The 25,767-nt window shown below is 44.9% G+C and overlaps 1 protein-coding gene across 1 annotated transcript; it reads right to left on the reverse strand.

The window, feature by feature from the left end:
• Positions 1–15,571: 15,571 nt before the first annotated feature.
• Positions 15,572–23,132, reverse strand: LOC149353665 (uncharacterized). Its single transcript, XM_089582708.1, has 3 exons — positions 22,975–23,132; positions 20,869–21,195; positions 15,572–18,873 (listed from the first exon to the last, which is right to left on the reverse strand). Exons 2-3 carry the CDS (start codon positions 20,975–20,977, stop codon positions 18,509–18,511), a joined length of 474 nt encoding a protein of 157 aa, XP_089438834.1. The 5' UTR covers positions 20,978–21,195; positions 22,975–23,132; the 3' UTR covers positions 15,572–18,508.
• Positions 23,133–25,767: the final 2,635 nt, after the last annotated feature.

A 25,767-nucleotide genomic window follows, 5' to 3' on the forward strand; every position in this document is an offset into this window, starting at 1 on the left:
TTGGCTGCCTCGATCCCATATGCCTCCTGTAGATGGCGTTGCGACGTAGTTTTCTGTAGTGGGCGCGCATCGAGGCACCCTAGTTTTCTGTTCCTCCGGTTCCCGCCGCGTGGAGTATACCACTTTTGTCCCTGATAGTACATTCAATATGCGGCAAAGCACATAATACGTCGGCGTTGCTGCCAAGCCGTTTGCCACTCATTCACGCATCGGCAATTGAAAGTTTCTTGTTTCCTCGGTTACCACCGTGGCCCAAAATTATAAATGCCGTGTGAAAATCCCACACGACTAAATGGCGCTAGGTTTTCCAGAACGTTTGAAGTGTCCTACAACTCTTACACTTTAAATGACGCTTCAAGTTTTGGGTTACCAGAAGCGCAACATTTACGCTACGTGCAAGGGCACAAATACTATAGTCTCCAAGGACCGGTGTAACTTTATCCAGAAAAAAAAAAATGTGTCAGCTCAGTGACTTACCACCAAAAAAGACTAAGATCATCCTCTTTATTTTTTTTAGAGGGTAGGGGAATGAGTTTCAGCAAGGCCGGGTGATTTAGTTCTTAAAAGACGTATTTTACTCAACATATTTTGCCCTTAAAAGCCGAGGCTACCATGCACGTCTAGCTATGCAATTACTCAGATAATTGTTAGTTCTTTCTCCGATCCGCTTGTTGATTTCTGTTGTAGTCGGAGAAAGGCTGGCAGGAGGCGCTGACATGCTTACAATGAATGAATCTGAGGTAGTAGTTAGCAAAAAGCGATTGGAAGATTCGTGGCTCAAAAGCAGGGTGGTGACGTAAGATTACAAGTTCGATATTTAAAATTGTATTTAAAGAAAAATGGCTAATGGATAGATAACACCGTCAAGTTTGACGGATTGCCTAAATAAAAACGGGGGGGGGGGGGGGGGGGGTGCAACCACCCTGCTTCAAGATGGTCGCTCCTAACTTCCATCCATCCATCCATCCATCCATCCATCCATCCATCCATCCATCCATCCATCCATCCATCCATCCATCCATCCATCCATCCATCCATCCATCCATCCATCCATCCACCCACCCACCCGTCCGTCCGTCCGTCCGTCCGTCCGTCCGTCCGTCCGTCCATCCATCCATCCATCCACCCATCCATCCATCCATCCATCCATCCATCCATCCATCCATCCATCCATCCATCCATCCATCCATCCATCCATCCATCCATCCATCCATCCATCCATCCATCCATCCGTCCATCCGTCCGTCCGTCCATCCGTCCGTCCGTCCGTCAGTCCGTCCGTCCCTGCAACTGCTGAACGTTATTTGCCCACGTCTGAATGTAGCACGAGCTCCGAAAAGCTCCTTGGAGTACAGTCTGAAGGGGTTTGAACGTCATCGCGACAGCGTCCGCGCGACTCACAACTGATCTTCAGCCGCCACTAAAACTACAACCTGCTTGGAAACTAAACTGATGGTCTTAAATCGACGGAGCGAAATATTGATCGAGTGTTCGCGTATTTACGAACGGGTTACAGCAACAACCCGCGCTGCCGCGGTAAAGTTGAGCTCAGTGTTTAGAGTAAACAGCACGAAAAACAAAAGGTGAACGAAGAAAGCACGACCAACGAGCGCTGTTTGCCCGCAACGGTGAACCGACGCCCACAAACAGTGCTTTTATCCAGCTCGGTCGACGCTGGGGCGATGACCCCCACGCTGCTTCAAATAGCATGTGCGCTGAAAGGCTCACACGTATAGTACATACATCGCGGCGCTGACCGTGGTATGACCTTTACGTAGCGGTGACGTCGTCCACGTGGCCTCAGGTAGATTCGAGGCCTTGCCATGTCACTAGCCGCTAAACAGCCGCGCATTCATTTTTAGCAATTGTTTTTTCACTGCGCGGTTCAGAAGTAATGTCGCGCTGCAGCTGTACAGGTCAGATGCGGCTTTCCTTGCGAATAGTAGAAGCAGTAGTAGTAGCAGCAGAGAAAACGGCACCTGTTTCTGTTTTGTATGGCTGTCCTGCAGCCCTAGCCGGCATCGTAATTCACTCATACCGACGAGGGATGCATGCGCATAATACGGCAGAGATGTTTGATTTGATTTATTTGATTGATTGGGGTTTAACATCCCAAAGCGACTCAGGCCATGGGGACGCCGTAGTGAAGTGCTCCGGAAATTCCGACCACCTGGGGTTCTTTAACGTGCACTGACATCGCACAGTACACGGGCCTCTAGCACTTCGCCGCCATCGAAATTCGGCCACCACGGCCGGGATCGAACCCGCGTCTTTTGGGCCAGCAGCCAAGCGCCGTAACCACTGAGCCAACGCGGCAGGACAGAGATGTATGTATGTATGTATGTATGTATGTATGTATGTATGTATGTATGTATGTATGTATGTATGTATGTATGTATGTATGTATGTATGTATGTATGTATGTATGTATGTATGTATGTATGTATGTATGTATGTATGTATGTATGTATGTGTGCGTGCGTGCGTGCATGCATGTATGTATGTATGTATGTATGTATGTATGTATGTATGAATAACATTAGCCTGCGTCTCTCATAGCCTCAGTCGCTATGGGACGTTAAACCCCATAAACCAAACCGTAAAATTAGTCTGTTCTTTAGTTTAGATGACTCCTATGACGTCACTTTGCCATAAAAGCGGCGTCCTAAAATGCTTGTGGTCGATGTCAGATGCTTAGAAGACGGTAACTGAGGAAAAATGCAGCAGGAGTTCTGTAAGGCCTCCTTTCTGGCTATCGATTCTTATTGTGGCTTCCACACCATGGGAAAAGCATAAAACGCTCCTTTTCTTCTGTTTTTTTTTGCAATTGTAGTGCATTGTCAAAGCGTTGAACAACTATGCTTGTCGCTCAGCATTAGATAAGTACTGTATTATATTGTATTGTATTGTATTGTATTGTATTGTATTGTATTGTATTGTATTGTATTGTATTGTATTGTATTGCATTGTATTGTATTGGGTTTTATGGCGCATAAGCATTCAGACTATAATGCGTCCAACACATGGTATCATTTCTTTTAAAAGTTGGGTGTCCTCGGTGACAGCCCTTGTCCGGACAAAGACTCCGAGGAGCCAAACAAATGAAATAAAGACCTCAGCCTTCTTCTCAGAGCTTAGAAAATGGATTAGGTGCATCACGAAATGCGTCAAAGCACAGGGTAAGAATTTTTAGAGTTTATAGTTCTTGTGACATTATAGTTTATTCAGTGTTGATGATGTAGTGACTACACATTTCCCAAAAAGACTTCCGCCAGTTGTAAATTGGCTTGAAAACAAAATTACCACGGACCGGTGCTAAACACGTTGTGAACAGTGACTTATATATGCTCCGTGCTACATTTTTTGCGTTCTCATATCTCTTCACTTCTCCAGCTTTTGGAAAAAAAAAATTCAAAATAAGCTTTTTCATGGGCACTTCAGTGTGTTTATTACCCCTTAAGGAGAGCTAAATATGCACAATGTGAAAAAAAAATAGAGGGCCACATGTTGCCACACCATTTGCCACATAATGCACTAACGATCATTTGCAAATGCGCAACCTGCAGTCATCAGTCATGCCAAACGATCGATCGTTTGTATAGTGACCAGCTCTATACAAGCATTCATAACGGCTCTTCTATTTGTTCACTCTTACAGCCGCGTCCATCTGAAATGCTTGCTGGATTTACGTATACCTCATCTGCTTGCTCTGACGCGGTCGCAGAATCTGCTCCCTTCCAGGTCTATCAGACGGCTTGCTGTAAGACGGCTTCTGAAGGAATATGGTTTTATTCCGCTCAATAATATCAAAGAATATGGCACTCAAAGTTGTTTCCGGGCTGCTTACACTTTAATCTCACTCGAATTTGACATACAGACTGCCACACCTCGAGGCCAAACTTTAAATGTTTGCGCAATTGGATTTTTCTGAACCGCTCCATCTTCAAAAACAAATGCAGAAAGATTTGCGCGCCTGACGACTGAATTTCCAGAAGTAATGTATGCTTTGACTCCTAAATATTATGTATGAAAGCAAATAAAAAAAATTACGAAGAATGTGGGGGCTGCGAAGTATTAATAATAGGTTCTAAATATATGGGGGCTACAAGCATCGTTAGAGGAATGAAGCTTTGCGATTGCTTTTTGTTCTTTTTATCTGCAAAAAAAAACGAGGTTATTGCGCAGAGGTACCTTCATAGATTTTTCAATTTTATTAAACGCTTTCATTTTTGACCATCCCATGGGTGGTAGGCTGCAACAAGGACTTAAGGTCATGACCCCAAGCAACAGACCACTGCGAAAGAGAGCGCACGACAGTACGCGAGAAAAGTGTACAAGATCACCTTCTCGAATGCACTTTCCTCGGACGCAAATTCAGAAATTTAAGAATCTCAAATCACCGTCTTTGTTGACGACCCTCAATTCCGCTATAATATTGTCTCATTAGAACTTAAGTTAGAAAAGTAGGTCCGTTTTACTTTATTGGCAAGGGTGAGAGAATATCCAATTTTCCTAATACGAATCAACAAGTAGTTGGCTTCAGTTGTCAAATAACGAAGAACAGACGCATTCATTCACAATATATCATCTTTATTTTCAAGTGCCGGAACATTGAGCTTTGTTGAAAAAGGGGGCAATTAAAGGCATGCCTTTGAACATTAGGATCACAAGTTGAAACAGAGTTTAGTGTGAACAGTTCCGCAAGTCTTGGGGGAGAAGAGGACAGGTGAAGCTCACTTAAGTTTCGTTGGCATGCGACTTTACATATTATCGTGATACCTCCTTCAGAGGCCCTGCTTATCACCGCTTTCATCTCATCTCATACGCTTCCATCTTTTATTTCAAAGATATACATGTTTTAGCAGCAGGCTACTTGTAGGGATAAACGCAGTGATGTGATGTCGTGGGGCTAAAGTTAATGTAAATGTAATTGTTTTATTGCTTGCTCTTGAGCTCTATCCACGTTTTCTCACTCTATAGGTAGAAGTTGGACTGTTCGGATTTTATTTCTTATAAATTCGGCGCACTTTTCAGTGTTTATTTCATACTGAAAATTTCGCTTTTTTAGGCGAATATTATTTTCGGCGAATGAATTGCTGATTTTTTTCAGTGATTTAATGCGGTAATTTTTTGTGGTAAAAAGTCACTTATAGTCTATCTAGACATTTTTGTCGGCATGAAATGTTTGTTTGCCAGTAATTGGCATTATTTACTACTAATTTTGCACCTGGAGGTGTGCTTGTAGAAGGAATTTCTTTCGTCATTAAGTAACCGAAGTTTAATCAGACAGTCAGCCGTCAAGAACGCAAGTGGAGTTTACTTCTAAGAAACCAGGTTCACAAGTTTTCACGTGGTCTGCGTGTTGATGGCTGCGATGGAACTGCGGCTCAATCGTCGCGATAGCCCGAGGATGATATTTTATATGACGACAATGCACTGCTTCGTGTCACTGTCCTACTTGCACCTGATAAACCTGCTCGACCGACTAGCAGCTCTAATTCGTGGGCGATAGTGAACAAGCAGTGCTTAGCTAGCAGGCGGCGAGGAGGTGGTGCTTCTCGGTCTGCATAGGAGTGTAAATAAGTGGAAAAATGCCTCAAATCGCACGACTGGGTGGCTTATCCAACAACGCTACCCTCTCATCGCGGCCCTGGCTTCTCTAAGTTAATTTTTAACTTTGACTGGGCGCAACTCGTACTCAGTAGCCAGCTAGCTATGCCTTGCACGCAAAGAATACAGACCTTTTTCGGTTGAAAAATAATTTAAAAACTAAATTTCGCGTACTTTAATCGTTTTTTTCTTTTTGGTTGAAATCTAAAAGTCCAACCTCTACGTATAGGCTAGACTCCCCCCCCCCCCCCCCCCTCCCATCCATCCTCAATACTTCGCTCCCACTCATCGCCCCAACGTCCCGTTAGTTAGGTACGCCTCGCTTGCCGTCTTAGCGTTCTTGCGTTTTGAAATTCAGTCTTGACGGAGGCGGGTGCAACTGCCAAACAGAGTGACCGACGGGCTTCGTCGGCGGTGCCACGGGTTGTCCTGATTTAAGCGTAGCACGCCGGACATCAGACTAAGGACCCAAGCCTACGTCCGCCTTTGAAACCAAGGTCAAAACAGCGTGCAGTATAGTGTGCGTCATCTTGCTTGTATTGCTCCTTTGCCCACCTCTTCGTGCTCCAATTCGCGTCTTACATGTCCGCCAAAAGGACACACCACTATATAACTAAGAAATGCTTTTCCGGTTTTAAGATTATAACGACGTAACTCCGATACTCTTCAAGCGAATGTCTACACCGACCTCATGAGCAGGCAGAAACGTTCCATCGATGCACAGGGATGCCTACTACCTTTTCGGCGCCTACATGAGTGCGCGGGTCACAGTTTCTCGCGCGGCGAGTATAACTTGGCAGTAGGCGGCCACGAAAAAGTCCTTTGATATTGTTTCGGTCCCAACCACCATTCGCCGTTCAGCACTGCGATCGCGTTCCTATGACGTTTTTGCTTGCCAGAATATGCAAGAAGCAGGCCTTGCGGCGAACCACGAGAGGACAGAACAGAGAAGAACTATAGTGAGATTAGGCGGAGCCCATATGCCAGTGGCCCTTGCTAACGTTTTATCCCCCACTCCATTTTTTGCAGGCTATAAGCCGACGTGCTTAGAGGGGCAATAAAAGTCAGGATTCTGAAAAAAAAAAATATGCTGGCATTTTTGCAACCTCTTCTTCGTAGCTGCGTTCTGAGTCAACGAATATCACCGAAAGGAAGTGTTGCACTGTCCGGTCATACAGTAACATTCTCTATAGTCCGGTTGGATTGGCGCACAGCACTTTATATACGAGCGACCGACTGGTCTCCCTCGGCGCTTGCCGAGTTTAAGGAGTGCCCCCAATTGCAACAATTTTACTTTTATGCGAAGCATATTGCTAGAGCTACCACTCACGCCGTCGCCGTGGGACCCCCACGTGACACCGTGACGTCACACCACGTGACATCGGATGAGAGAGCCGGCCTCCACCTCGCGCCGTCGCCGTGGGACCTCTAGCCGTCACGCCACGTGACACCGTGACGTCACACCACGTGACATCGGATGAGAGAGCCGGCCTCCACCTCGCGCCGTCGCTGTGGCGTAAGGCTAAATGGAGGAAGACGATCCTCATGTCACGTGACTTTTAATGACGTCATTCCAAAATGGCGTTTGTTTAGGTACATTTCTGGGTACTTTTTGTTGCAAAATTAGGTAAAAATGGCGTCGCAAAATTTTGAAACGTCCCTAGCCATAGTTTCTAGGTCGCTGGCGTCTCCACGGTTGCCACGGTGACCATCGCCAACGCCACGGTGGTTTGTTGACATGGCTGCGATGGCTATTTACCGCGCGGTGCATTGACGCGTGGAGTAAGTGCTGCCGTGAAAGTCATCAAAGGTTGGTGCAATGGCGAGTAATATTGACCGCGCTAACGTCCGGACTTGTACCCCAGTGCCCCAGTGTTGTCTTTATTATGCAAGTTTGCAGTGCGACCTGTTCCAGCCGTGGTATGATATCGGAAGCCCCTAGAGACGTTTTGCAAGGCGGTGCTTGACTGAATTTGAGGTCACTTCAATTCTCTTCGGCACCTTTCGGTATTGTATCTCGTGTTTGAACATTCCCTCCTCTAGAAGGAGGCAATGGTTTGAAGCATTGGATGAGTGTCGAAAATTATGTTTCCTTGTGTTGCGCGTAACTGATTCTGACCTGTACGTACTGATAGGATGAGCTCGTATGCATAAAAATGGTGGATACTGCGAGCCATTTGGCAGTTGCGGTACATATAAACTATGTTCCTGGAGTCCTGCATGTATGCCCACCGGCGACAAGCTATGCTAAAAAAAAATTAAAATGCGGAAGGAAGGCGGACTGGACGTACTACACGCTAGCCTTTGAAAGGACAACACATCTTCCGTCTTAATGTTTAATGGATTACTTCTGTAATGGATTACTTCGCGTTTACACCCATGTTGCGCAAAGCACACGGTAGGCCACAGCTGCTTTGTAGGACGCCGTAACGTTGCCCACGGAGAGACTTAACGCGACGCATCGTGCCACATGAACTATGATCCGTACGCCTCTTTCTTCGCTGATAGGCGTTTAGCGAATGTCGTAGTATGGTCACACCACCGAACCTTTGAATATGTAGAAAGCTGCTTTTCTTTTATCTATTTGGTGAAGTGTTTCTATACTCATTAAGTAGAACGTGTGGTTCTTGGTGTATTTCTTGTAACGTTCAGCATTGGAATAAAGCCAGACAAGGCCGAAACTTGTTTTGCTTGCTCTGTCATTTCTGTAATGGTTTGTGATGAAGTGGGAGGCTTGACTTAGGCTTTCAGCATCCGTGTAGCCAGTGTGGCCCTTGGGTTTGTTTGGGAACGATGTTGGGTTATTGCGGGGTAAGTAAAACACAACACAGAGAGAAACGTAAACACTCGGGATGATCAGTTTCTTGCACTTTCTGTGTGTTACATTTTCTGAGCTTCAATTTCTAGACGCCATGAATGCATTCCAAATTTCACAGCTAGCTGTTTTTTCTGCTGCACCAGTTAGTGAAAACACAGACTGATGGGCAAGTTGGTATGACATAATAAGGCAAAAAAAGCACACCTGCATAAGGAAGATGCTGCGTTTTGTCTCATCTTCCTTTATCCTTGTGCAGGTGCACTGTTTTAGCCTTATTAGTAAAAGTATGTTGTACAGGGACGTTGGGTACCATGCATGCCATAATGCGCTGCGTTAACTTTGTGCTAGCATTTGTAGCTAGAAGGGTTTCTTTTTGACATTAGCATTGTATAAGTGAATATAATTTGTGCACATACATGAATAGCATGCTGGCTTGGCCTTGTAGGCCACTGCATCATTACGAAGTGTATGAGGTGTCACATTAATTGCACGCCTGCTTTTACTGCACGTTGCCAGTTTTGAGGAGAAAATCTGTTTTGTGTGGAGTCAGCAGTGACTAGGCAAGCGACCTTTGAATGCAAATAAGCTTGCTCCATAGATGGCAGCTCTGTGGGGCAATGGACACACACACAAAAAAAGAGTAGCCATGACCTTTCAATATAAAGTGAAGAAGCAGCATAAACCAAACATCAACACGCCATGCATGTGACATGCTTCTCTGCATACAGTGAAGAGCTTAAAAATGCATGAAATGTAAACATGGCTTGTCTGCTTATATTTGGTTGTTCCTTTTAGAGGGAAGCATGTTGACAAATTTTTTTCTGCTTTATGGCAAACGTCTAAAGGAGTGTGAGATTTCATTAAGGAAACATTTACAGTTGGCCACATAAGTTTGAGGTATTCAAATTAGAAGGTCTGAAAAAGCTGTGTGCCTTTTCTTTCTAGCTGCATTCTAATTTTCATTCTTCGCTTGCCATGCTGCTGAATGGGTGGGTCTGCTGGTTCCTGAATTACTGTTTTTGTAATGTGCACAGTCAGAACATGTGTATATCACGAGTATGAGGCAACATATTTAAAAGCACAATGTGAAAAGAGCTTGTGGATACATTTTTGAAGGTTGGCAGCTCAGTTCGCTGATATGTATAGGTACTTTTTATATTGTCAAGGCCCAGTAGGTATTAAAGGAGTAGAGACAACAAAATTTTAGTTGTTTCTTTCGGTTAGAATGATGCGCAGTACTTTAGAAAGACTAGACAGTTGCATGGATTGCGACAACAAGAGGCAATATATTTATAATTGCATTTTTTCTCTCGCACTGCTTTAGCTTAAACAACCGAACGACGACTGTGATGTCAGGGATGTGTTCAGGTCATGTGAGGCATACAAAGACAGCAGTATTGTTGCAGCTTTGTTCATTGTTATTTGCATCAACTCGTACACAAACCTGTCTAAGAGTTGGAATCACATAAAGTGAACAGGCAGCGATTATATCTCTTTTTTCATGCCTCATGTGACCTGAACATGTATCTGACTTCAGAGCAGTCATTCGGCTGTTAAAAACCGAAACCAGATGACACGAGAAAAAAAAAATTAAATTGTAAATTATTTAGCTGACAAAGTTAAAATCCACATGGTGGCTTGTGTACAGCATTGCCTAGTGCATCAGTGTAAAGAGAAATGCGCATCCAAAAATTTGGTTTCTCTACTCCATTAAAGATGTAGCCCATGACATGCTTGTGGCAGACCTTTGAGTTCATCATTCTTTTATGAGAGTTGTGAAACTGGCTCACTAGAGTGTAGCATGTCAGGAGTCAGAGTGTTACTGGAGTACTCTGACCTCATGGTGATTAAAATAGAAGAAAACTAGTTGAGTCCACAAAGAATGAGGTGCTCCTTTCAGAAGCAGAGCTGCTGTGAAGAATGTTCTATGAAAAGACAACCATCAGCTCTTTGCTACATTTCAGTTTATTATTTTCTTGAAGACCTAGTAACGGGTATTACAGAAATGATAAGAGGTACGTTACAGAAATAATTGGTACCTGCATATTAGCATGACAAGGGGTGACTAATAAAATTTTTGTAGGGGTCTATAGAATTTTGCCTCCATCGAAATGCGACCGCCACAGCCGGGATCGAACCCACGTCTTTCGGGTCAACAGCCAAGCACCATAACCTCTGAGGCACCGCGGCGGCCAGTGATTTTCTATTACTGGCCCTCGGTACGGTGGGTTCACGGTTTTGCGGTAGAAATGTTATTGGTGTATGCCTGTTGTGCATATATTGGCTGAATATTTTTGTTCAAAGTAGTGCAAAATTTGTGAGTTCTTTTTTCTCTTAGAATCCACAATTCATACTGTGGCAGCTGTTACACTTGTATGACACCTTGATAAAACTAGCCGAAAATTATAGGCTTAAGTGTGTAGCAAACCAAGAAGGGCATGGGACAATTATAGTAATTTAGATGGAGTGGGGAAGTTGTCTATTGTTAATTTTTAGATTGCAGATTTAGTAAAAGTAGACGATACCTAGGCAACATGTAAGACATAAAGCAGAGACCTGGACTTTGGGTTGCTTATAATGTGGTCAGCCGTTGCCCCGCTGCAATGGCTGAGTGGTTAGGGTGCCCGCTGCTGTTCCCAAGGACGGGTTCGATCCCAGATGCGGCAGCTGCCTATCAGTGGAGGCGAAATGCTAGGCGCCTGTGTACTGAGTGACATCAGTGCTCGATAAAGAGCCCCATGTGGTCAAAATTAATCCGTAGCGCTGCACTATGGCGTTCCTCATAACCCATGTTGCCTTCGGACGTAAAACCCCATATTCTATACCATACCATAACTTTGACGTGTTCTGTGTGCTTGACCATTTAAGCTGCAGTAATTGCTGAGCACTTGTTGAGTTTTCATGAGTATTTTTATGTGTAAATGCACAATGTGTGACGGGGTGCATATCGACAATTACGTATGCGTGGCACTCATGCTAAGACTGGCGTGCATGTGAATATTCGTGTCCATCGTGCAAATAAACGGAAGTTGCATAAATAGTGAACTAAATGTAGTGTCAAAATGTCTGTGAAAAAAAAGTTCTCATGTTTGCATGTGCTGTTGAGTCATTTTGATTGTAATGGAAAGCGTGGTTACGTTCAAGATTGCAGCAATATCTCGGCACATTATGATTTTGAATGGTAAAATTTTGTCTGTCTTGCATCCGTTGCAGTTTCAAGTAAGGTGGACGCACACAGTTTCAACATTGCTGCCAACATGATTTGTGTGAATGGCTTTATTGTACACTTTTGGGAGTAAGGCTTCTAGTCCATCCGAAGTGCTCTGATGAAAAATACCATTTATAATGGTACTTGTGGTTCTTTCATGTCATTAAAACTAAACTCAAATAATAAATAATGTGAGTTTGAGCTGCATAAGTGAAAGTTATGTGACCGCTTTGTTCATGACAGTACATTTGGTTCGGTTCAATCCGCTACAATGATAGAAGACCGTTCTGCTTTGAAACAGCAAATTGACATGCATTCAAGCTTGGGATGAGCAGCAAGAGAGAAAGCGTGCATATTGTTGACGATGCAATGTTGACCCTTAAGTGCCCCTGTTACGTTTTCAGTTTTCTTGCCTTAATTTTCTTATGGTCGCACTGGGCGACCCGATTTAGAAAACTGCCAAAAAATAGTCGCACGTCCTAGCTTTAGTCAAAACCAAGGAAAAGAAAACATGCACATTTGTATTTTTGTTATTTTTATGAATCAATTTTATTGGCGTTTCCTTTGAATGAGTGTGTTGATTTTCGTCAACTGCATAAATGACTTTCTTATTTATGTTGCAATTTTTAACGTTTAATGCTTTTTTTTCTAGTTTATTGCTGGTTTCGGCTATTTGTATTTAATTTTTTTTGAGGGAGCGCGCGATGATGATGATGCTAGCGCTCTTACAGCGCCCCCTACAGTCAGTTAGCAAAGGAGAAAAAAACAACATGGCGGTTGTTTACGTACGTTCGAATCGCGGTCGGCGGCTGTTGCGAGTGAAGTATTCGTCGGTGTCTCGTCTTTGTGGCGTGTGTAGTTCTTTAAATTTGCCCCTTTTTTTGTTTGTGACCAGTAGACCGCCTATGGAATGCGTGTTTGCCTCCCATGCGTCCCTAAAGGTGAGTGAGCAGGACGCAAGCCCGCGCCGTCCAGTACTGGCGTCCCTGATCTGGGTGTTTCCAGCTCATTCTGGAAAATATCTGTGCATATAACTCTTGTTATAATCATCACGATGCAGTGCGTGGGCTGTGATATGTCGTCACATTGACTTTCTCGTGATGCAAGGGTTGGAGAACATTGCAGCATGTCGTTTCCAGCCCGCCTTCGATCCTTCAAGACTGATCTGGACACCGAGTAGTGACAGTACCAGTTGACGACTGTTGTGGGTGCGAGGTGGCGTAGATCTGCTAGATCACAGAGAGAAGCAATTGCCGGCAGAATAATCGCAAGACTAACCCACCTGTGGCTCGCAACCACCTCAGTGGACTGAAAAATGCTCGGGACAGAGCGAAGCAATAAAGCTGCACGGTGCGAACGCTATAGATGCGTTGCTTACGTTTCATGTAGTACCTATCTGAATTAAATGTTCTGGAATGCACTGGCAGTGTGTACTTCTGCTCTTGGGGCCGAGTCGTCCTTCATGGCGCAGAAAGAGTGCTCTGAACGCATGTGCATACGCTGGGCGGCGCACCTTAAAAATAAAATTGTTTCCATGTTCACTGCATGTTTTCAAAGGCACATGAGTTCTAAGGTAATCCTCTGAGTTCTCGTTCTGCTGGTATAGTCATATTTGGTCTTTGCAATCAATGACTCTGTGCCCACATACTGTCAAAAAGCAAGATTTGTCAGATCTTTCTCAGCCAGAGATGATGTGCTGGCATGCATAAATTGATATATAGCATCGTAATAGTGTGACACTGAACACTTTATTAAGATGTAATAGCAAGTAATTTCGATGTTTGTGTACGCCAGTGTATTTGCCTTCATTGAAAAAGATATTCAAGAAAGTGTTTTGGTGTTCGTATGAGGCGGGACAGAACTTGTGTACAAAGTATGTGATAGCCAAGTGCTCGGGGCGAAATGTCACCTACCACTGCCTCTCGCCGGGGCAGGTGGCTCTCTGGAATTCTTTACTTCAGCATACTGCAAAACTAAAATATGTGAAGAGCTGCGCTCAAATTTCGCTTTACCGACTGTAGTTATTGGCTGTCATTTTTTTTTTGCACGTGGTTTACTGCTGATACAATAACACACATGGCTCAGTCTGTGCATTGTACTGCATGCTACTTACTGCATGCAATGTGCAATGCTTCAAAAGCGAGGGTTCGGGCAAGTTGTTTGTTCTAGTTAAGGTTGGTCGCTGAACAGAAAGGGACGACACGGGAACCAGACACACAGCACCGACTATCGAGATTTCTGTCAGTGCTGTGCGTCCGGTTCTCATGTTCATGCTGTCTTTATTTCTTTGCAATGTGACCAACCTTAGCTTCAAAAGCAGTCTTCGCACTATGTATAGGGAGGGTGCACAGAGAGGGCCTGGTAATAAGCGTGTTCATTTTGTGCTCGTGTCTGTGTACAGCACCTGGTGCTAACTGCTCGCTATACTGCACATTTCAATTTAGGTGCCAAATATACTTCCTTGTGATGCAGTGTGTGCACACCAGCGAATGATCTCGCATTTTGCATGGTACAGCGAGTACTCTTTTCCTTAACATGTAACAAACTGTAGCTGTCTTTCAAAAATATCATTTTAGTGCATCAGCATCAGAACCCCCCATGTTGGAATAATCCGTCGGTCTGAAGCCTCAGGTGACAGAGTGGAGGGAGTGAAATCCACCTTCACGAAATTGCAGGGAAGAGGGAAGAAGAGAGGGCGGGAGGAGGCGGTTGGCAAGCGGTTGCAAATCTGAGTCGAAGGGTGGAGTGGATGTGTCACTGATGGATGGGATTTCATCGGGTGAGTGGAGTGGGGGTGTCACGTAGTGATTGATGGTACCCATTCGTACAGTCTGACCCTGTCAGCGGCTGCTCGGTCCGGCAGGAACATAATGCTAACTTTGGCTTATGGGGTTTAACGTCCCAAAGCGACTCGGGCTATGAGGGGCGCCACAGTGGAGGGATCCAGTAATTTCGACCAACAGTGGCCCTTAACGTGCTCCGACATCGCACAGCATCTGGGCCTGTTGTGTGTCACCATCGGAATACAACTGCCGCAGGCGGGGTCATACCAGCGTCTAATGGAATTTGTTTTTGTCGTTACACTCACAGTAAGATTAGTCTTTCCCAAGTACAAGTTGTATTTAATGTCAGTGTCCAAGGAAGGGCAGCTTTCCAAAGCCACAGCTGGGCTTGTACAGCGTAATTAAGCAGCATTAACATCCTTTAGAATCAATTAACGTGTTTGTACTATGATTACACAATGGACACAGTATTTATCAAGGCAAACAATGGCAGCGTATATATGCCTGCAAATGTTTAAATCAAGAATAGTATCTGCTAGCTTATTAAAAATATATCATTTATAAAATGACCGTCCAACTTCTCAGAAGTACCAAATCTGTGGAGAAATACAAATTGAAGATTGCCAATATGCCTAGGGAAATACATTTTGACTGTCAAAAAAGGATTAGGAGCACTTTATTATTAACTACGCGAGGATTGTGGAAAGATGGGTCGGGTCACACCCAATAGTGCAAAACATGAACCCTTGGAAAACATGCGAAGTTGTGGCGCCTATGCACTCATATTCTGTGCATAATGGGCTGCCTTGCATTACCATAACCTGTCCAGGTAGACTGCCACAAGTCAATAAAAATCTCCGATATATACAACCACAGTTTTCAGTTAGGTAGACATTTTATTTGTGACATTCTTAATCTAGCTGGCAGGCTATCACCAGCCCAAGGTGAATGTGACGTGCAGGATGAAACGGGTGCCATATGTGGATACTGGAGTAAATGTGATGTGATGAGCCTTGGGAGCATTCCTCTTCACATGGCGCCAGGCAGTCTTGCGGCCACATAATACAGCTGACAGTGCTTCATTCTGTAACCTGTAATACTGCAGTTACTTGCATCATGGATGCAGTTTCTTGTGGGAAAAAATTAGAATGGTAAGTTTGGTGCATTTATTACATGGTGTAAAACATGGTGTGGTCAGGTGAACTTTCCCCAGATTTTGATGATTGATGTAGGGAAAGCATTTATTATGCAAATGCATCCATTATTTAAGTAAATATGGTGTACAAAAACCTGGAATGGAAACAGAAATCAGCATCTGCAGGATTGAAACAAATTCCTAACAACTTTGGCGCAGCACCATACCCATGACTGCCAAGCCACATTTTAGCCCCTAGCCTTTCACTCTACACTGTCCTTAATCTGTTCATTCCCAATGGGCCAGATATGAGGCCGTATGGCACTCGGGTATCCGTATCTGCCTATATGGACATGCCACGTTGTCTACTACACAGCTTTTTAAACACTTGTAGCAACAGTGTCAGTTTTCTCAGAAGCATGAAACTTTGATTCGATTAGTTTTATGACACACCCAGCACATTAACAGGCATTCTAGCCAAATTATAATTTCGTTGCAGTTGGGCTTTGAAGCATTTTTCATTAATGAGTAAAAAGGAAATGGCATTAACTGGGCACTATATGTTTCATCTAAGCTGCCTTCTCGACAAATAGGGGCATTTTAGAATTTCTAGGCAACAAAGTTGGCACAGTGTTCCCATCACACAACAGAAGGCTCATTGCTTGGAAGGCTGGTGGAGAGACACTGTGTAAGAGCCAAGCAAGTTCATTTATGAAGTGCTTTATCATGTGAGGGAAGGCTATTCACGGCTGTTTCTACCATGGCAATATAAGTTCGTGTCACAAATTGCACCAGCAATGTTCTGAAAAATGAGTAATACTGTTTTTCTGTTGCAGCAGTATTCTCTTTGCAAAATAAGATGAATAGTAGTTTTGTGCTGCAGCTTTCAGTGTGCAAGATGACAGCTACGGCTTAGCCTTTTGTCAAGAATACTTTTTCTCATATGCATTGCAGAACTGTAGAACCACATATTGTCAACTGTCCTAAAAGGCAAGGTGTGTTGCTGGGCGAGTTGGTTGGGGTACATCTTGAGAAAAACAGCACTTGCAGACAAAGGAAACGAGAAGGACACACAACTGCGCTGTTTTTTTTTTGTGTGTCCTTCTTGTTCTGGTCCTTTGTCTGCAAGCGCTGTTTTTCTCAAGATGTCCTAAAAGGGCGGTGCACTGTGACAGCACGACGCAACAAAGAGGAATGCAGCATGGAGCGACACTTCATACTAATTTTATTGAAGAGCGCATGCCTCTATGAGTGCATCACATGCAGACAAAATGAAATCAAGCAGGGATGACGAAGAAATAAAATTATGGTGAATGCAAGGCAGGTATGAACAAGAAAATGAGTGCACTAATTTCCCAAAGATGAAAAATGTTTGCCAATTGTCAGAAGTTCTCTGTTGAGCAGTGTCAGAGAGGGCGTACTCACACAAGCAGATTCTGAGTAGGGAATGAGGGGCCTGAAATATCTCAATTTAACTGTCGGGTTTAACATTCGGGAGCGGCACATGGGCTATGAGGGACACCATAATGGAGGTCTCTGGATTAATTTACACCACCTGGGGCCCTTTAATGCACGCTGACTTTGCACAGCACATGGCCATCTTTGTATTTTGCCTCCACTGAAATGTGGCCGCTATGGCTGGATCAAACCCACAGCCTTCGTGTAAGCAGTCTAAGAACGCCAGAGCCACTGAGGCGCCGTGGCGGGATGAGTTCTCCATTCCTAGGAGGAAAGTTTTGGGAAAAAGGAATGACTAGAAAAGAAATACCAGAGGCCTGTAGTGTACCGTCAATGGTGCTGCTTGATATGGGATATGATGGCGCACCTTTCTCATGACCATGTGGGCTTCAAGAAAATTAGCAAATGACACTCCTCTTCCCTGCTGTGTCTTGAGCTTGCTATGCTAAAGCACTTTGTCAGAATAGCCTGCCAACTAGCTCATAACATAATCCTAATCCCTCACCTGAAATCTGCCATCTTCAGCTGGCAGGGCCTACAAATGCCAGCACAGTCAAATGCTACTTTCTGGCTGCTCTGCATCTGACACAAGTGTAGCTCCATTATAGCAACAGCATGCATGTGCTTACACATGTGCACATGCGTTGCATGGTCAACACGTACTTGTGTACATGTTGTGGCAAGCCTCGCACTGCTCACAATGAAGCTCACAGCCACTGCACGATTTGCTAGTTCTTTCCACTGTGTGCTTGAAGTTCACCAAACTTTGTGACTTTACATGCCACTGGCCATCTCCCACTCTCTCAGTACTGGACTTAGAAAGCTCAATCCCCACTTTATGCTTCCTAAATAGGGCAGATTTGTGGTGGTCTGCTCCTCCTTTGACACCTGTTGTAAAGTTTTTCGGATGTGAAATTGAAGAGTACTTTGATTAATGTATCCAATCACCCATTTACCTTGCCACCAAAATGAGAGTACTTCAGTGCCTTGACTCCAAGTGATTATTTGTTGTTAATCCAATGTACTGCCGATAGCAGTAAGCCCACTGACATGCCCTCTTTGCGTATGTTTTCTCAAAATTTCTGACAAAGCCAAAGGCAATTAAGCTGATGCTCTTTGGAGTGGATACCAAGAAGTGCAGGGAGCAACTGTTGAGACTCAGTCTCATCTGTCCACTTCATCAGAGTGTGCAGCATGTCCCTTGTTGTACTCCTGCAGTCCTTGTTTGTGACTGTATTCAGGTGCGTGCTCCAGTTGTGTAGCACCTGCCAGCTGCAAAGCAGTCGACTCTTCAAGGGACCCATCACCTGCTCCCATGCACTGCCATAAACAAGGGCATCATCAGACATAAATGCCTGACATGGTATTGTGTTTTTTTCTTTGATGGCCTCGAAAAACCTCACCACAGTGCCCGTGTTCACCCTTTTTGAAATCAAGTAGGCACACGGGATACCAAAGGCATCTTGAGAAATTGTGAGCAGGGTTGTCAGTTGGAGTTAGTACTTATTTATGCCATGGGTGGAGTCAGTGCACAGTTTCGCTGCCCCCAATTCATAAAGGAGCTCTCGTTGTGGGAACGTCATTAATGCTAGCTCAAAGTCACCATCATGACTGTTGGGGTCACCCTTCTTCCTGTAATACAACAGTGGCGACTCATTTTTTGCCCTCATTTCTTCGACCCATAATTCAACACTCTTAAAATCGTCTGGATCTCTCTGCTCTGTTTTTCCAATCCTAAACTTATCTGCAATGTTACGGAGGTCCTTAGTGGTCACAAGTTGCATCCGTGGGCTTGATCCACTTGTAACTGCTCGGATGTTGTGCACAATGGTTTTTTCTGGCACTCCTTCTGCTAACCGGCCTGAAAATGGTACAGAAAAAAACTGTTAACATCTCTGGTTCATCTGCCTACAGCCATGTAATAAAGTGACAAATACTTCTGGTCGGATTCCTTCGTCTTGCACTTTGTTCCTTTTCACAGGTGACACACAGTTCATCTTACTTTCATTTCACTTTTGTGGCACTGCAAAGCACACAACAAAATGGTTGTTTCAAAGCCAGATGGACTTTATTTTTATGAGCTTGAGTGTTTAAACTTGCATACTGCAATGCAAAACAGGGAAGTTATATACAGCGTGTTATAAATGCGGAATATAACAGCACTGAAAATGTGGACAAGAAAAGAATAAGGACGTGCTTCTCATCCTGTCCCATTTCATTCTGCATATTCAAAAAATGCACCGATTCGCCTGACAGCAACCTTTAAAGGAGTAGAGACACCAAATTTTTGAACGCGAACTTTGTTTCTTTGGACTTGTGCACAAGACAATAGTGTGCACGAGTCACAATGTAGAATTCACTTACGCCAGGTGAATAATTTCTAAGTGAATATTTTTCTCATGCTGTTTCAGTTTCAACACCTGAATGACTGCTGCTAAGTCAGAGACAATTGGAGGGCATGCCAGTCATACATAAACTGAAATATAAATGCTGCTTGTTCATTTTTTTTTTTTTGCAATTTCAACTCTTGTGCAGGCTTGTGTTTTATGTTAGTGGTTTTTGAGGAAAGGAAATGGTGCAGTAACTGCCTCAACCATGCCATGAAGGAAAGAAGGAGTGAAAGAAGCAAGAGAGAAAGAGGTGCTGTAGTGGAGGGCTCCGTAATAATTTCGACCGCCTGGGGATCTTTGGGCACTGACACTGCGCAGCACGCGGGCACCTCTTGCCTCCATCGAAACTCAGCTGCCGCAGCCGGGTTCTAACCCGGGTACTCCAGCTTAGTAGCTGAACACTCAAACCACAGCCGTTCCTGCGAGCGTTACTGATGAAGTGCCGAAACAGCCAAATAATTCTAATTAATGAAAGTTCACTGCAGACAATCTGTTTTATGAGAAAAAACATGGCCCTTATACAACCATTAGACTGGTGGCGTTGCTTTGATCAGCAACAAAATGCCTACGCTTTTGACAGGCAGCCAAAAAAAGAGGCTAGCATCGAGTGCAACTGTCAGTCATTCAAGACACGTTTCATAGAGCTCAAGCCGACTTCTTACGGATGAAGTTCAACGTCAGCCGATTGAGCGACAGACCTAGGATAGTCAATGAAACCAGCAGAAAAACAAAAGAACAGACATTGGAGTAGTTCAGTGCTAGACGACATTCCTAATTATGTTCAGTTCGAAAGACTGGACCCCTTCCACAAAGCATCTCTAAACTAAACGGCATGAAGTTCGTACAGACTGTGCTGTGCATGCAATGTGCCGTGGATCAATTGTTTTTCACCCTTCGATGCGACCAAGTAGGCTCAAGTGAATTGCACTACAGTCAGATACAACTCGAGAACGAAGCGGCAGATGGCCCTTAAAGAAGACCCCCCCAGTCAATGGCGTCAGCTGATTTTCATCAGTTAACCCAATTAAAGCCATAACTAATCCCCTTTCACCTGCCACCCTCCTGCAGTGCTACCCCCTAGGATTAACCATGACATCATGAGAATCGGTCGACGCCATTGGATGGCAGGCTTCCTTTGAGGGGCATTGGCCACTGGGTTCTTAAGCTGTGCCCTACTATAACTTCTTCCGCCCCCTCGTTTTGTGGGACATGCCTTCTCCCACTTTACAATAGGCATTTTCATGTTGTCCCACCTCTTTTGTGCCATAGATGCATCGCAGAAGAATAAAAATCATTGAAATGATCACTCGAGTTAATGAGCAATATCTTCCCCCTAAAATACATTTCTATTGCACTTTCGTCTCCCATTTATGAAAGGTTGGTGGAGTGTAGCTTCTAAACGTTTTCACATTCCGGTACAGTCAACACAGCATGCACAAATTCTTTGTACAAGAGGAGTGGCTAACCTGCAAGCCCTCTGGCATCATCCTGGGACAGCCTTTGGTGGCAGGCCTCTTTGAAGTGTCCGTAGTGTTTCTTTTGAAACACTACATATACCTTGCCCTCTTTCTCCATGACCTCTAGAGTAGCAAAGCAGTGTTTGCTGATTTTGCAGCTTCCTTGCCCCTTTTCCTGCCTTTGGCGCTGTTCTATAGGAAGCTCTTCGTACGAGCCGGAATGGTGGCAGTGCAGGTAGCGTTTAAAAACCCTTGGTGCACATTCCTTCTTTCCTGTAGAAGCTATAAAATGGCAGCAAGTTTTGCTTTCTTCTCCGTCTTTCCAGGCGCAAAATCCTGAAACAGAAAGATTGTAAACATAACTAAGCACTCCACATAGTATTAGTTAATTATTAGTGTGAAAGCACAATTCCGAACGGTAAACCCCGAGCAAGATCCTGCGATGTGTATGTGGGTTTGTGCCAAGAGCATAGCAACGGCAACATAGCAACCACAGCCTCACAGCAGCATTGCAACATAGTTATGACACGATGCCAACATATGATGTTAAGTCCATGACCACTCATGACTAAAAAGAAATTTTTAAAAATTGAGGCGTGAACAAAGGTGGGCTCCATTTTGATAAAAACGTGTACACAATGATAGCACATGAATAACGGCATAAGGCATCCTTAGAAAGCCAACAGTAAAGTAACAAGACAAGGCAATGTTCATGAAATTCTGCTTTTGCACGTTTATAAAATTTCGGCAAAACTTCTCTGTCAATTTTTTGTGTATCACACTACTATCATTTTTTGAAAAGCAAGGCCAAATTAAAGTTTGTACTTTTTACATACACTAATGAAAAATGCATGTGCTATGGAGTGGGCACATATGCAGTACTCTCGCACTACTACTGGCGCTCTGCCTCTGCCAAGTGCGCATGACAATCACAGATTTAGCTTCAAATTTTTAGCCTTTTGCCTGCAGTGCAAAACTGCATTTCCCAGCTTTTTTATTGTTAAAAATTTATCAGTCATTCGCTTACTGTTTTTTCCTGCTATAGCACATGGGGAACAATTTTTGGAGAAAATTATTAAGTTCAGGTTAAGTTATTACACGGACTGTTACATGGAAGTATTTCAATTTTACTACACCCTGCAAAAACTCATTCCTGCACAGCAACCTTTTACATGGCCCTGTCCTTTGACCACAAATTCAGGCCAGCGCTGTTGACTTCTAAAGGCAGAACAATGCTGGGCATTCTTCCTACACACTTCTGCATGTTGCGATTGCCATGGCTTCAGCGCTGCTAAGCCAGTGCATGCCGCGACAATGTTGTGTGTCCTGTCGAGACATTGCAGATGCCTGCAACAAAGCATAAGCAAGGCCTGTAGCAGCGAGTCTGCTGCAAGGACCAGTTTTTTTCCTGCAGTGGCCACTTTAAATATGAAAGAGAGTGCACTGCTTGTCACTTTGCTTATGGAGGAGCTAGGACACCAAAAAAAAATTCTGCAGACACACATAAGACTGCTTACCAGCGAGAATGCCAAAGCATTAAAGTGCACAGTCATGCTATGTTGCAGAATGACGAGTCATGAGTACAAGGCATGACTACGCAACTTTGTACAAACTCTGCACACCTTATGTTACTAGTAAAGTGCTGAGTCATGCTACACTTCAGAATGATTTGGAGTCAAAACTATGACTACCTAAACTTTGTACAAACTATACACCTTACATTACAAATAAGTGCAAAATGACTACGACAAGTCATGGCTTTCAAAGGTTATAGTACGTTACGTTTCACATTTCACTCGAATGCCCGCAAAGGCTACCTCTGCAGATCTGTCGCACTAGACCAAGCCCATTGAAATCTTCATGGTTCCTTTAAAAAACGTGCATGTCATAGCTAAGTTTTTGTGCACAAAACCACGTGCAAGTTTCCCCAGGTGAGTGTAAGCCCGTAAATAAAAAAAAAGAACGCGCTTTGTGTTTACAAACTTAAAATGCGCGCACTCGAAAAGTCAATAAACTGCAACTTTTCAATCGGTAATCTAAGCGCGCGACTGCATCCCGCTTTGGCCCTTTATTGCTTTAATCACAGCGTGCGTGCATGCAGACTTCGTTTCTTACCTTTATCAGAGTCGAAGACTAGATTCTCCACCTCTTCCTCGAAGTCGTGGTGCCGTCGCAGGTCACGAAGGGCGACAAAATGCTTCGGACGTAAGTCGCACAAGAACGGCCGTGCCTTACTACATGCTGTTGTGACTGGGAGAAGGATGCATGGGCCTGCTGCCTACTGGCTGGAGCCGAGCCACCACCGCTGCCGCGTGCAGATAGAGGAGAGATCAGAGGAAAGAGAAAAAGAAAAGACGCGTCGCAGCAACAACCGCGTCCTTCCCCATGAATATCCTTGATGGGTGTTTTTAAATTACTAGTATTGAAGAACGCCTTGTCGCAAACCGCTGAAGCAACGCCATCGCACGTGTCCGTCTCCATGCTCAAGGCAAAAAAATAAAAGAAAACAAGCGAGCAAGAAATGCACCTTGCGATACCTTGGGATATTGAGCAAGGATTTTCAAGAAGAGTTGAGATTTTCCCTGTCGGTTGAAGCGCAGTGTTCCCCAAAAGTCCCCACAGAGTGACGTAGAATAGAGCAGTGACGTCTGTTCTCGGTTGGCCAATCGCAACGAGGATCACCTTCCTCTGAATACGCCCTCCGGTCGCTGTGGGTCCCCTAGCCGTCACACCCGCGCATTCCCGCGCATTTCGAACACGCGTTCACACTCGGTGTAGGTGAAACGCTCGCTCCACCGGGCAGGCAGACGCGGCTTCCGTGGCAATCCAGGCGCTCACCCAACGCGCGTCTCGGGGTTAGTCGGCGTTCCGCTGTAGCCATGCCGTTGTCTTCCCCCACGACGAAGGCTTCTAGTGGTTGTATTAAAATGACCAAGGAAAGCCATGTATTACCAAGCCTAGCCACTAATATGCTTCGCGTTCCCCAGGCTTAGCCAAGCTGAGCCTCAGCAATTTTTTTATTTGCAGATATGTGAAACTGGTTGACTCTAATAAAACCAAAGCGTTCGGTCGCTTCACGATAAAATGCTTCGGGGATTAGTGATTATGCAGTTTTGAAGCGCGATTTTCGTGACAACACTGTCATGATTGGTGTTAGTTCTTAAATTAGGTTCCATTTACCCACTGCCTAAGCACAGATCATGACGGGCCTCTTCGTGGTGGCAGTTGAGAGCTCTCATTTTGTCTGTGTGTGCGTGCGTGTGTGCGCGCGTGTGTGCGCCTGTGTTGCCGTTCCAAGACCCCGGCTTAGCCTTCTCCCGAACCGGTTCGGAAGGTCCATGCAGTTCCAAAGTGGCGAAATAAGTATTGCTTCGTTTCGAAACCCTGGCCGCACGCCAATGAGCGGATGTCGTGTCATGTACTGGCGCGCTGTGCTTGCGGAGTCACGGGTGGACAGAAAAGAAATGTGTCACGTTCTTGCGGAGGCGTTTAACGGGTTTCGTTTGCTTCACACTTTTCATACGACTTGACTGCTATGATTGCTCGTGCATTATTGAAAACTGAGAAAAAGGACCATACGCCGCGCTTACATGTGCCTATTATGCAATCCCTTCAAAACTAATCAATTAGGTTTAGTTAGGCTGCAGATAATCTTGGTCCCGGCATGAGAGATCATATCGCTGCTTAGTGGATGGGCAGTCTTCAGTATCATGCATGTCCTAGCTCTAAAGTTGCCGAGCGCGTTCTTGTCAATGGTCGTGAACAGCTCTCGGACGCAGTATAGTTTTGAAGCGCTATAAGAAAGCGGCATGCTTGCTATCGACTGCTGCCTCCGAGGCGTGGGACTCGCCACGCAGTGGCCTCGTAAACAATACTTTTTGACCTTTCTTGCCTTTTTTAGAGTGAATATTAGAGTAGCTTCACTTGGTAAGCTGCTGCCTGCGAACGCGCCCTTCGATCGTAACCGTGAAAGACAAGCAACCAGGGAAAAGTCGGAGTAAAGTTCATACCGGTTCTTGCGCACGCGCGCAACTTGGCCTGCGTGTTCTGCCGATACGCTGCGCTGTCTGGAGGAACATGTTACCATAACGGGCGTTGTGAGTCAGGAACGCGCCTCTTGGCGTTCGGAACGCTGTGTTATTTCCATCGGAGCCTATATTTTAAGTGGCCAGAGCCGGCATGGTTTGAGTCTGCCGGTCTAACAGCTGCTGCGCTGTCCGTGCAGCGCAGGCCCCCCGCGTACGGCGCCTAATGAGTTGTTTACCCGATCGGTAGTTGTTTTTTAATCGAACGTTCAAAGCCAGCGGTCTAAGCAAATTTGAGTCCTCAAAAAGCGGGCTCGGAAACTTCGCGGGGGAGGCAAATAGTTGTGCCTGTCACTTCTAGCTCGCCAGTTTCTGAGTGAAATTTTCCGCAGTTAAATTTGCGCAAAAGCCCGACCTATCGCCTCGGTCACCCCAAAACAGAAAGCAGACAAGAAAGCTCTTCGAACTTTTAGGTTTAGTATATACGGGCTATTTTGAATAAACGTTACACTGAAGTTCGGTTTTATGGGGTTTAACGTCCCAAAGCGCCACAAGCTATGATGGACGCAGTAGTGGAGGGCTCCGGATAATTTCGACCGCCTGTGGCTCTTTAACGTGCACTGACATCGCACACAGTACACGGGTCTCTAGTATTTAACCTCCATCGAAATCGAACCCGTGCCTTTCGGGTCAGAAGCCAAGCACCACAACCACTAATCCACCACTGCGGCGTGTCACACTGAAGCGTACCACTTTGAGGGAAGGTCAGAGGCCATCACGAGCGTAACGGAGGCAGCCTGCTGGTCACGTGGTGGCTGATGGTGCTTCTGTGATGGGTGGTGGGATACTGCATCAGCTGCCAAAAATACCTGCGCTCGGAGGA

This window comes from Amblyomma mixtum, chromosome 3 (assembly GCF_055824585.1).
Source record: "Amblyomma mixtum isolate Tamu chromosome 3, ASM5582458v1, whole genome shotgun sequence".
Classification (NCBI taxonomy): Eukaryota; Metazoa; Arthropoda; class Arachnida; order Ixodida; family Ixodidae; genus Amblyomma; species Amblyomma mixtum.